Here is a 13361-nt window from a genome sequence, read left to right as displayed (position 1 = left end):
TGTTGTTTTATACACTTCTTAATTCCTGAAACGAAAGTGCAAATTACTCGTAGAGGTAGAATGACAGGAAGGAGCATCCTCATTGTACTAATGTTAAAGATTTACTGTCACAAGAGCTCCAGAGCCATTTATGACCCTTTCCGTACTACAACAAGAGCGGTTGTTCAACAACCGAGGATCAGAGACGGTGCAAAAAATGGCAAAAAAAATAATTTTAAATTATAACATTTTTAAATGCTTTTCATTACTTATATCAGATTGCCTAAATTTGAATGGAATCAAATCAAAGGTTCTGAATCAATGCAAATATTTGAATATCACGAATTTAATAAAAACAACGAAAAATGTGAATTAAAGTAATTGGATGCAAATACACAAGTTATTACGGACGTGTGGCGGCAAATTCAAAATTATGGCAGTCAACAAAAGAACAAAATTTTAATATAAGCTGTATGCAGCGGCAGAGGCACCAGAGCGCTATAAGAGAGTGGCGATCGAACTATATCAATTTCATTCTAGTGCACAACAAAATTACCCAAAGGGGGCGTTTTTGCATAAGCGGTGTTTGGGGCTCCTGGTCGTGGCTGTTCTCTCTCTATTCTACCGCACTTTCACGGTCCTTTTCCCAGAGTGGGAGAACGTTAGATTAATTTAACTGCCGTAAATGAACTGTTTGCAATCTTGTGTAGGATATTAAAAAGTGCTATAATGTAACACTTAACTAGAAGCATCCAGAAACCTTATTCATATATAATTTGATAAACAAAGGATGAGTCCTGACTAAATGAATCTAATCTCATGAAATCTTCTAGCAAGTACTGTATCTAAATAATCTCCTGACTGTTAAATTGTATTAGAACCAGTTAACGATTAAAATCCTAACATGAACTGTGAATTTACAAACAGTAAAACAAAATTCCACCACGTGTTGGCGTCGGTCAAAAATTCGCATATTTTTGCTTGGAAAAACCGCAAGAATTGACTAGTAAAGTGAATGACGCGCGAAATTTGAACTCAGTTCATAACACGAGACCCGAATTTCAGTTCCCCGTGTAATCCTTATGGGTGAAATCGAGGCGTCATTTTAACGCTTAAATTCTACCATTAAAGTAATTTTCTTATATATACCACTACTTGTACCATTAAGACTGATATTTTTACTGTTGATCTTGATACCAAACACGAACCGAACCGGTGGTATTTAATAAATATTTGAATTCAACTTTTACCACTACATTTGCCTCGAACGTATGTCGCACAGTGGTTCATACTGCCATTGACTTCCCCCTCCACATAAATGGCTTTGATTTTCACATGCTAGAGATACGGCTGTGAATTTAAAATAATACATAAAGGAGATCTCATATTTGCAAATGTTTTCAATCAATTGCCAAATTTTGATTTAAGAATCATCATCAATCCCAAGCATTTTTCTTTTCACACTTTTTGGTAGAAAATGAAAAACTTAGCATTCGTGATTAAACCTTTTATGTACAAGAAAAAATCACTTTCATTTTAGTACGAATTGGGTCTGAAACACCCATTTAAAAAAATCACAATTTAAAGACCAATTTATTTCAAAACAAAAAAAATATATTCTACAATAAAAAATTGCACCGCCTAATGCAAAATCTGATTCACTTTTGGTGAAAAACTGACCCACAAACTGTTATATTGATGGGCCATTTAAATAGTCCTCGGACACTAATAGTTCTTCAACACTGTGAAGTAGATTTTCTTCAGATCTTTCTGGTTCAGGGCCCAATAGCCAAAGCAGTGCTTCGCTCCCATCAGTTTGTCGTAAGCTTTCATAAAGTTGTACCTCAACATCAGCTGTTTTTAGGTTGACTTGGGGATTAAAAGAATTTTCAGAGATCACAGCTCTGACCTCGGCTGATTCACTTTTCTTCAGATGTACGTCCCAAGAACGCAAATTATTGGTCCAAAATAAATTATAACACCCGTGTAGGGCAGGTGTAGCCATATGGTGACATACAAATGCACCTCTTGTGGTTTCACAATACATGTTGCCTCTCTTAAGGAATATCTATGCAAAATAAAACAAAATACCTCATAATTGTCTTGATACAGAATTTATCAATATACATTAACTTACCATTGGCTATTTTGCATTCTAGCTCGAATAAACTCTTCAAGCACATTTAATTCAGTATACCAAGTGACTTTCACTGCATTATTTGACTGCAAAGAATTTTCTCCGTTCACAATGCATTTCCGATCGTCAACAAAAAAAAACTGGTAATTGCCCCTATTGTCAACGCATGTCTTTCTGTCATTATTAATAACAAATACAATAAAACCAGTCCACAGACATATACAACCTAATGTGAACCAATATCACAGAACTAATATATCATCCAAAAATTGTGATTATGATTGTTTGTTGTGATCAGGATTGCCAGATTTTCAGAATCTTATGTCGCCAATGTGTTACCACTTTGTCGCCAGATGTCGCCACTTACTAAAATTTTTCAACAGTAACAAAGTAAAAACAAGTGTTTTTTTTTTTCAAATTGATTTGAGCAACATTTCAGATATCGGCCAACAGTAGTTCGGAATTTAGCTTTATCCTGAGGTATCCTCGGCAATTAAATGAGCCGCTTATTGGGATCTGAAATCTTTGTAAAAAAAGGTATTCATTTTCAAGTTGTCTTTTTATTAAAAAAATAAGAACATCGAAAAATACAAAAAAATTATTTAAAAAATACGAACATCAAAAAATAAAAAAATATCAAAAACAAATAAAATCACAAATAAAATAAACATAAACCTTAAAAAGCTTTCGTTGTCGTTCGTGTGTCATACTCTTTCTTTACTTGAATTGATAAAAATCTTCAGTTAATGTGCTTTTGACATTTTTATTTGACAAGTTATTTTTAGTTACTAATTTGTCACTAGATTGCAATTTTGCAACATATTGTACAGGTTTTTCGCATCTCACCACTGAGTACACTCAGGTCATTTTTTCCAAATCTGACACTGACAGTGCAGGAGTTTTGCGAACGGATATTATGTATAATGCCGTGTTAATAATTGGAATATTGATGCAACGACCAACGCTTCCTTATTTGTTTTGATTTGTTTAACAACTGACAACTGACATTTCACATTGTTGTACACATTATAATAAGCATTTACGCAGGCAGCGGCAGAACGGCACTGAATGATTGCTACCCATAGTGGACTGTTGCGTGCGGGGTTGCACAAATAAAATTCACAATAATATTCATCAAAGCTGTGATTTTCTGATCCGAGTCGCCGGATTTAGTAGCCAGTCGCCAGTTGGAAATTTTAGGCGCCAGAGCTAACAAAAAAGTAGCCGGTTTGGCGAAAAGTAGCCACATCTGGCAACCCTGGTTGTGATGAAAATACGAAATCAACTGTCATATTTTGGGGATTTTCACGATCTAAACGTCACTAGCCCTCCAAAATATTCGCGTTCCTTTTCTGTTCGGCATGTTTCTGGATTTTCCGTTTCACTCATGCGCAAGGCATTAGAATCGATGTACGTTACTTTGATAAACAACGTTGTTTTTAATTTGCGATATTTCTTTAACACAAGCTTTTTATATAGTTAAACCTTTACTAACAGGAAGATAATTGTACAGTCTTTATCGCTTGTAGGATGAACTAGTTAAGATTTCTACCTGTGCGGTGTATTTTGTCTGTAAAATCAAGCTCCCATAAGAAACCCATAGTAGAATTTTTGAATTATGAACTGCCGCGCATTCTAAATTCTAACCTTACTTTACTGGTCAATTAGCTATGCGTCTTGGGGAAAGTGTGGCGTCGTCATCGTTACGATTAATTTTCGTTAAACAAAGGCTCTTCCTTGCCGCGTGTTTTCACTCACCGTAACAAAACAACAGTGACGCCCAAGTGAACCAAGAAAATCCCTAGGAGAGCTATCAACAATCCAAAAAGAACTAAACGTGCACATGGTTGCCTATCAACTCGTTCACTTGTTATTTCTGTTAAAAAGGTGCTAAGTTGAGAACAAATCAGAAAACTGTCCATGTCGACATTTCTTTACACACAGGTGACCGTCTTAATCTGAAATTTGTACCTACCCCCGAAGTTATGACCACGATTAAATGAATTACTGAAGCTACAAAACAACAAATCTTCGTTACGCCACACTGTAGCAAAATTTCAAACAACCAGAATTTACATGATGTTAGATTATGCATTAATTCCAAATATAATGATTAAATCAAAAAGAATTACCTCGTGGACTGAAACCCCATATCCCATATCACAGTCAAACAAAACACATAAAATATGATCAAAATCAAAGTGAGGTGCTCCTGGAAACACTTCGTTCAAGAGTGACAACTTTGAGAATAAATGTTCAAATTCAAGCCGCAAGCCCTCCCATTTTTCGAATCTTCACGGGTAATCATTTTCAAATTAATTTTTTTTGGACGCGCAACTATGTTCGTTTGAATAAGATTTTGTGGAAAAGGCAAAAAATTATACTATTTTGTACCTACGAAAATATTTTTATTGTTTTGGTGTAGAAAAATTTATATACAGATTTCAGAAATAATCGTTTTTTATTATCAGTTCTAACGACTAACTACTGCATAGAAATACCGTTGTTTTAAAGTACATTACAAAAACAATGTGTCAAACGCCCAATTCTATTTTTTTTAATAAATGATTATTATTTTTAAGGTGGTGGAAAGTTTTTTGTCTGGTCCTTTAAAAATATAAACTTTATAGTCTTGCGTATTTAATTACTATCATCGCTGTGGCTGTCTTCTTCACTCGACTTTTCTGGGCTCGATTCTACTTTATCCCGAAACATTTCTCGGATTTCTTGAATCGGTTTTATCAGAATCACAGGTACATCATCGTCTCTTCTCTACAATATACATTTTATGTGTTTTCAAACCCAAAATACGACTACAAAACTTACCTGAAACAAACATTCTCCTTCAAAATCAACAATTTTGTGTTTTCTTGCTCGAAGTAAAACGCCTACGAGTTTATTAGAGATCACAGTATAAATCTGCAAAATAAATTTTATACTTAATAAAACAACATTCGAACAAAAATTAATAAATTACTCACCGAGAAGAGCTCACCAAAACTGATTACCACCCGTGGATCCCCGGGTTTCTCTTTTTCTGAAAATAGACGTTCTCCTTGTTTGTTTATGATTTCACAAAGTTCCAACATTTCTTTGCATACTTGCTGCGTCGCTTTGAATCCTCTAGCTTCTGAAAGGGATCCCCTGGCAGGTCTACAACGAAAAAACGTTATAGAAAATGATATTACAAAAGTCAAATTTATTTACCGCCCATAGTCTTCTTTTGAAATTTTTGGTTTAGGTAAGCCTCCAACCTTGTAGTCGTTCGAAAATGGATTGACTGCTTGGCTTTCAATGTGTTTGTTGGCAACCGCGTTGAACAATGCGACCTTAGAACTTAACGGAGAACCCTAAAACAGAATTAAAATACACATGACAAATATAGAAAATAGTTCACCATTTATTAGTTCTTTAAACGCAAAATTTTGGTAATGACCTCTCGTTGCAGTTCAGCATTGAAACTAAATATTTATAGAATTGTGCGTTTTGCGCTTTTGGCGAATGTCTTTGGATGAGCGCCAAGATACTTCATGTTTTTTTCTTTTCTAATGGATGTTAATAATTACGTCATTTGATGATTAATAGCAGACATTTTTTGTTTATTTTGATTAAGAATTTTGATAAAATGGATAATATACGTTGCACCACTCACCATGCTCTTTATTTGCAACTAACACTATTTATTAATTGTTGTACTAATGATATCATTATTCGGTTATTATAATTCACGCTCTGTTTGTCTTAAATTTTCACATGCCATAAAGTGGTGTTGGAAAATACATACTTTAATAATACAAGTTTAAACATAATGAATGAAAGTGATTCGAATGAATGAACAACGGTGAAGAATTTTGCAAACTTTTGAATTGTCAGTTTCTACATTTTTAACTTTTTCTATAAATTTTTTAAATGAATATAAAGCGATAAAACGAATTTAAACAACAAAAAACTTACGTGTGCAGCAGGATTCACACAGGTGGACATTTTCGCTTAATTTTTGAATTAAGTTTAGTCACAGAATAAAACACACTTAAACTTTGTACTTTGCTTTTTAAACTAAGTTCTTGAAAAAGCGAGTAATAAAGCTCGGAGCGGTGTACTTTTAAAAAATCTTTTCACTAGTAAAGAAAATTTGAGAGCGCCGCGCTTATTATACCACTGTTAGGAATGCGTGCAAATATATAGATAAATGACCGACGCCCGGCGTCGTAACGTATCTACGTCACAGGACAAGCTATACTTCAAAAATTTCACCTAATAATATTATTCATCAGAAAAGTATTTTTGCGGTTGTGTATATTCCCTGGCTTTGCTGAAACTGTCTTGCTTATTTGCTTTTAATCTTCCAAAGAAGTGGTAACGCTTATCGCAAGTTTTTTTAGCAGGAAAAATATTAGTTTTATGTTACTTTTGGAAAAAAAGTCAAACATTCGTAGAAGTAAAGATATTCCGACCTAAGTGGATAAGTTTGTTTGGAAAACATAACATCACTTTGAACAAAATATACAGAATTTTCGTTGCGTGTTTGATAGTGTGGACAAACAGATTAATGTCCTGTCAAACTATGATGTCTGTAGGATTATTTTTAAATTCGACACTATTGTTCGCTTAGTTTCTTCACTGTTTTTCATTAAACACGAAACACTTAAAAAAGAAATATGTGGGTGTTCTGACGGCCGTTACAGCATTTAATTAGTTTTTAATTTTTGGGCTTGTTTATGTTGCCCAGCTGCGCACTCAAAGTATCCAAGTAGCGACAAAAATAATTTTTATATATACACAATCAAAATAGGTAATTCTAGAGGTAATAAATAGTATTTGCATTTATGTAATCGTAATTCGAACCATATAGTCGGAATATTCTTGACACGTAGTACCTACTGGTGGATACAAAATTGTAAGAAACTAATAAAACTGGCGATAAAGTGTTCAAAATAAGAAGCTGAGGAACAGCAGTGTTGTGTCCATTCCCTCCAAAAAATTGTGATGTCATCTCAAAATGTTGCAAATACGTATATAATCATTTCCTTGTAATACTTGAAGGTATTTGCTAGTTTCCAGAAGCTAAAAGGCTTCCCTATATAAAAGTCCTCTATCTTCTACAAAGGTAGAATATTTTCTGTCTTCGTTCGAAGTTCTGGTCAGCCTTCACCAAGTTTGTCATTGTACTTTAGATTCTGATACGTACCATACTGGTGTATAGTTTTTCCCTCCATTAACGATTTGTTCCATATCTCACAAAGGCACATTATTTAATTCACATAAATTTCAGATATAGATGTCCCACGTATAGGTTACTCGTCAGCTTATTAGTTTCTCTGACAAAGTCGTCCATTATACTATTAAATAGCAATGGACTTAGGACAGCTCTTTGCCTTAAACCTTCTTTTACAAGAAACTCTCCTACTTCTACATTATCTATTCTAACATAATTTCTTGTCACTTAGGGTTGCTTGCCTCAGTTTTCTATTTATGTTTCTGTGCATAAGATTCTCTTGTATTGCTCTTTTTGGGACTCTGACAAAAGCTTTCTCTATGTCCAAGAATGCTTTATGTTGAGGATCCGTTCATGTACTTTATATTTGCAATATAATGGCAACTTCCCAATCTTCAAAACGTTGTACCCAAAATTTTTCGACATCTCGCTCGTAATTTGTTCACGGCCTGTTACTTTTTTCCCGTTTTCTGCATTTTTACTGCCTTTTCTACTTCATCGATCTTGTTCTTCGTTCTTCTCATATTTCTTTATCCCCTTTCGTCTACGTAGTTGTCGGTCCCTTCGTTGTTTAACAGTTTTTCAAATTAAGTATATTTTCCAATATTCCATTGTCTCTTCTTCTTTTCTTATTAGTGCTCCTTCTGCAGTTATTATTTGTTTAACTCCTTGCTGTTTACTGTTTTACGTTCGCAGATTCTTCACCACCCTATAAAACAATTTTAATTGGCGTGACAGTCCCACTTTATGCCCAAACTCCTCTTTACTTTTCTTTACTATTTTCGTTACTCTGCTCCTTCGTACTTTTTATTTGCTGTATTTTTTCCCGATCTCGTTTGTAAATATTCTTGCTATCTTAGTTTTTTCATTTTCACGTTCTACTTAATTTCATTATTCTTTCAGTGCACTCATATTTTAAATTTTACGGCTATGAGTTATTTTAGAATTGCCCATACAAGATGCTTAAAAAAATTAACGAATCATGCTCTTTATTTATTGATTAAATAAATCAAAAACGATGTTTAATATTCCTCGAATGTATGAATTATATGGTGTAGTCATATATTAAGGTTGGTTGTTGATAACTTCATCACATTTTAAATAAATAAACGAAACTGTACTGAAAAATAAAGTGTGACATAATTATTGTAGTGGTTGTGCTGGAGAAGGGAGGGAAATTCGATGTTTATAGATTTTAAGGCGTTCTGTAAAATGAACAAATATGATATTGCTTTTAATGACGTATTTTACTTTTCTCGTAAGCTTTTTGAATTTCGAATATAAGCCAAGGAAGTATTGTAATAAGATCTATTTGACCAATAGATCATTTCTGTTTTTTCGAAATTGTATGCTCTTAGAATAATATGAAAAAGTAGATCTACGATTTTTTTGGTAAAAAAAATAAAAAAATTCGAATAAGGAAAACAAAACATAACATGGTCGAACATAATTTTGGTCATGCTATTCAAAAAGCCATAAGGGCCAATTCTGAATCAAATGTTAAAATTTAAAGGTTGTTAAAAAATAAACAGCTCTTTAAATTTAACAGGTTTGATTCAGAATTACCCCTATAGAACGTTAGTTGCTATAACTTTTTTTTATCCGCAATTAATTAATTAATGAGATATCGAGGATCGCGCATTTGGTGACTCACCCTGTATATACTCCAGAGTGTTGTAAAGAACTGATTTGAATAAAGCACAAAAAACATCCATAAACCACGAAAACACAAAACAAAACAAAACAGTATTAAGTGAAAAAGAATGATGAACGGCGCTGACCTCTTATTGATGTGTTCTTCTCAAAGTATTTTCACTCTAGTCATAACGATACCGTTTTGTTAGAGTATTACACGAAATGGGCAAATCGTTCCTGAGGTAACTGACAAAACAAATCAGTCGATAAAATTATTCAGACAGAACTTCCCCTGCCCCTGAACAGTTTGATGTATATATAAATAAAAGAAAATTATTCTCCAAATTTAATGTTTTTACGATAGCCCCTGTATGTTAAAAGAAGACTACGGATCAATTATTAAAGTACAGGTAGCTATAAGAGTGTGCTATGCTATATTTCAAACGAAACTTTCACAATAAATTTTTGTGATGACGTCATCAATTTTTTAACAGGGAAAAACATATCAGTTTTGATATTTACAATGTAACACTAATTATTATTACTGTGCTACTATTATTACAGCATTGTGTACCCAAAATTTCGGGAAAATTAGGTAAATCATTTTTGATTGAATAAAATACACCTTCATTAACTTTTTAGGATATGCTGTATAAACCACTTTAAAAATATGGATTGATTCAACTTCCAATCAAAGACTATACTACACTATATAATTTTCAAGCGAGGTTAACTTAAAAAAAAAATCAATGACGTTATCAGGTTTTTGGAAAGGATGAAGAGATGAATCCTAATTATTTAGTATTTTGTGATTTCTAAGTTAAACTCTAAAATTTTTACGTTTTTCTCCAAAAATCTACATGCAAAAGGTTAAATAATATATAGATCTAATTAGCAACATTTTGAAATGACGTAGTCAGATTTTTGGTGTGAATTATTAGACTCATTTTGGTTAGCGTTTTACCTTCTGCATGAAATTCCTAAAATAACTATGAATTTTACAGTTCATTTATTTAATAGATTTTTTACATTTTTGCAATGGCGGCTCGTGACCTTTCGAAATGGGGGGACACAATTTGATTGATGAGTTAAATATGAAGATATAAAACAGGTAAACAGGTTGTTATTACCAATTAATAGACGAAATTGTGTGGCGGAAATAAATACAATAATACATTCAATAAAAGTAAGAAGTATTTGTCCACATACCTTTCTGTCGTACATCATCCACGCCAGTATTAATCCAGGGCGATGGTTTTAACTCATTACTGAGGAGACAAACACATTTTTTTTTATTATAATAAATCGGGGGTGGCTCTCCCTACAATTTTTCACTAACATTTTTTATGAAATATTCAACCGAATTCATTATTTTTATTTAAAATCAAACAATTTCACCCGCGCAGAATGAAAATTAAAACCCGCAATTGAGTTTCTGGTGGTAGGCACTGTCGGAACAGGAGCCGTTCCAGCGCAATACCGCGACTAGACGCACGGTTTCCATGGCAACCGTGTAAACAAAACGTCTAAATAAGGCGTGTTTTGGTCTCCGTCTCCCCGTTTGTCAGCACTTCATCAGCAATAACATATCATATACCCAAGACACAACATCTTTAGATGTAAGTGGATGTAAATTTTGATACATTTTATACAAGTGGAGCGAGATAAAAAAATTAGTTTTGATAATTAGTACACAAATTTCCGGATAATTTTTTTAATATTAAAAATTACTATTTTGCTGTGCCCAGTGTGTTTGTAGACGTTGTAATTTCGAGAGGGGGGGGGGCACGTGCCCTTGTGCCCCCTGGCATCAGTCGGTCCTGCATTAAATATGATATTCTTTTAATAACGTGCTTAAAAAAAGCTGAAAAATAGATCTTCTGTTTCCGTATGTCTCATATCTGTCTTCTGTGTTTTAAGTGAATTTTAGGAATATAGTGTAGATGGTAAAACACCAACCAAAATTTATCTCATGTTCCCCATCTCAAATTTTGCTACATAAATTCTACACAAATTTTATAAAATATCTAATATCTAAATCTAAATATGCTTCTTTCTGTACTTATTGTTTATTCACCTGCCCTTGTTTTTTGCTTTCAACAATACATGCAATAAAAATATGTCATTTTTACTTTTTTTTAAGTTACCAAAAATTACAGTTATGTGAATACCTACTTGCTTTATTTAAACAGCTGTACAAATACGTGTATCTAAAAAAGAAAACAGGGATTTTTCCGATATTTCAACTCGACATTTTTAGAAAAACATTAAGGAATCGGCAACGTTAAAACAATACCTATTTTTATTCCCCCTTAGAAAGAAATTAAGACATTGGCTTGGCATTCCGTTCGATAATTTGCATTAACGCAGTTGATAATAAAACCCTAAATTACTATTTGGCTTACTAGCCAAAACAGAGGAAAAATTTTAAACCAAAATATTCTCATTGCATAGGAATTGTTCTCTCGACAAAATAAAGAGATACGACAATTTGAAAACGAATTTGTCGATTTTCTGAAATGAACATTTTCATGTTCTGTAATTCTGTCCAGCCAAAATCTCGCAGAATCGTCCTATTTTTCGAAACAAAACTTTGAAATTATTGAAGTACCAACATATTTTTTATCATGAATAAGGCCAGTTATATAGAAGTCCTAAATCAACACCATTGTTTTTACCTTCAGGGGGAAAGCTATTTGCAATCTACCAAACTCAGATTCCCCCTTCAAACTAAAACAATGGCGTTCACAAAATTTCAACATCTCTATCCGTTCTCTAGATATATAAGGGACACCAATATACACATTTTTTATAAATATGCACAGTAAATATGAAAGACTATTTTGTTTTGAAATTTCTATTTTTTCAGTTATTTCTTCTTAAAGTTGTTTTTTAGATTGTAACTAGTGCCAAATGTGGTTACATCTTCTACGAAAATCTTAATTTTTATGTAAAATTGTACATAAACTTACCGACATGTTTTCCCTTTTAAATTTCCATTCGTAAGTTTTTATTTATGTTTTATGTTCGTTTTTAATGAGTAACGTTAACCAAAAATTTATAAAATTACCACACGTTTTAATTTGACATTTTTTGACAGTTTTTGATCGCCAAGCCAAACTGTATGTCTGATTGGAAAAATGTTCTAATTACAAAACTGTCAATTTTCCGTTTCCACTTTCTTATTTAAAATTTTTTGAAACACTATAATAATATATTCACTAAAAAAGAAAAATACTGTTCGTAAAATTTAATAGAGTGGGTTTTCTTAATTAATTAATGTCAGTTAAGGAGCCAGGTTGATGTCGATTTTATTGAAGATTCATCAACACCGCACTTGGCATCAACATTAAATTACACCTAGCAAAACTGCGCAGTTTGTCCGTAAATGAGAAAATAGTTGTATATAATTTAATTTTGTATTTCAAACATTAAAAATTAATTTGTTAAGAAACAAGAAATCTACTTTCATTATTTTTGCGATGTACATTTTAACTTAAACAGCTTTCTGCAGTGTTGGTATTTGTTTTGAAATCGAAGCGTCTCATCTGTCATTGATTTATGTGAATTACACAAAATTTTACCAAGAATACCAGCTACCAACATAATTAGATAAGTATGTGATGATCTTCTGTTGTTGTCTTTCCATTCATTTTTATTAACGCTAAAAAATAGAATCCATGTTTTTAAATAACAACCTACCGAGAAGTATACATTTTTTAAGTTTTCAAATATTTTTATCCACCATTTTTATCCGAATCCTAAAATTAACTGGCGCCTTATAATTTAATTTTGACATACAAGTGGGTTCTTACTCAAAGTGATCTCATCGCGATTTTCTGAATGAAATTTTAAGTTATAAATCATTGGTAGAAACGATTTTTTCATTTTTACAATACAACTAATACTTCCAATATCTTTCTAAATTTGGAAATAGTGACCTCGCTTTAAGCTTCAAAATAAAATGTGGCAACAGAGTTAATAAATGTAAAGTTTACTGTAGTGAAACGCAGCAAATATGATAAATGATGGTTTTTAATTCGGTAAATCAATGTAACGTAACCAAGAATTTATGCGCTAATTTAACAGAAGACGTAATAAGAAAAAATGGAATTAAAAAAATATAGATACCAGTGTTGCCTTTTATGGCGTTAAACAGACGAACGACCATGTAACATTTACTGTTACCATTTTAGAGTGTGAATATACGAGAAGAATGATTTCATTTGTGCAAAGCCGGAAAATGAGTCATCTTATTAAATGAATACTGTTGGCCAAAAAAACAAAAATGTTAAATTTAGCAGTTCATTCAGTGGAAAATATATTTAGAACTCCATAAGAACATTGTTTGTATTTTTAGTGTGTTTACTTCTAACGACAAAGTGGCCTATTATA

General features: G+C 32.6%; 1 protein-coding gene across 2 annotated transcripts; it reads right to left on the bottom strand.

The window, feature by feature from the left end:
- Positions 1-4502: 4502 nt before the first annotated feature.
- LOC135119646 (actin-binding Rho-activating protein-like) lies at positions 4503-6262 on the bottom strand. 2 transcript variants are annotated; one of them, XM_064044042.1, is made up of 5 exons: positions 6071-6262; positions 5324-5466; positions 5098-5269; positions 4943-5035; positions 4503-4888 (listed from the first exon to the last, which is right to left on the bottom strand). In XM_064044042.1, exons 1-5 carry the CDS (start codon positions 6098-6100, stop codon positions 4757-4759), a joined length of 570 nt encoding a protein of 189 aa, XP_063900112.1. In that variant the 5' UTR covers positions 6101-6262; the 3' UTR covers positions 4503-4756. The 2 variants fall into 2 exon arrangements, with proteins under 2 accessions (XP_063900112.1, XP_063900120.1); XM_064044050.1 differs by lacking the exon at positions 6071-6262 and adding an exon at positions 5514-5598.
- Between the last annotated feature and the right edge of the window lie 7099 nt (positions 6263-13361).

The sequence above is a fragment of the Zophobas morio genome, unplaced genomic scaffold (genome assembly GCF_036711695.1).
Source record: "Zophobas morio isolate AGI-343-1 ecotype UQ-CSIRO unplaced genomic scaffold, CSIRO_AGI_Zmor_V1 ptg000005l, whole genome shotgun sequence".
Taxonomy (NCBI): Eukaryota; Metazoa; Arthropoda; class Insecta; order Coleoptera; family Tenebrionidae; genus Zophobas; species Zophobas morio.
Note: the sequence above shows the minus strand (reverse complement) of the source record. Positions and strands in the feature narration are given on the sequence as shown.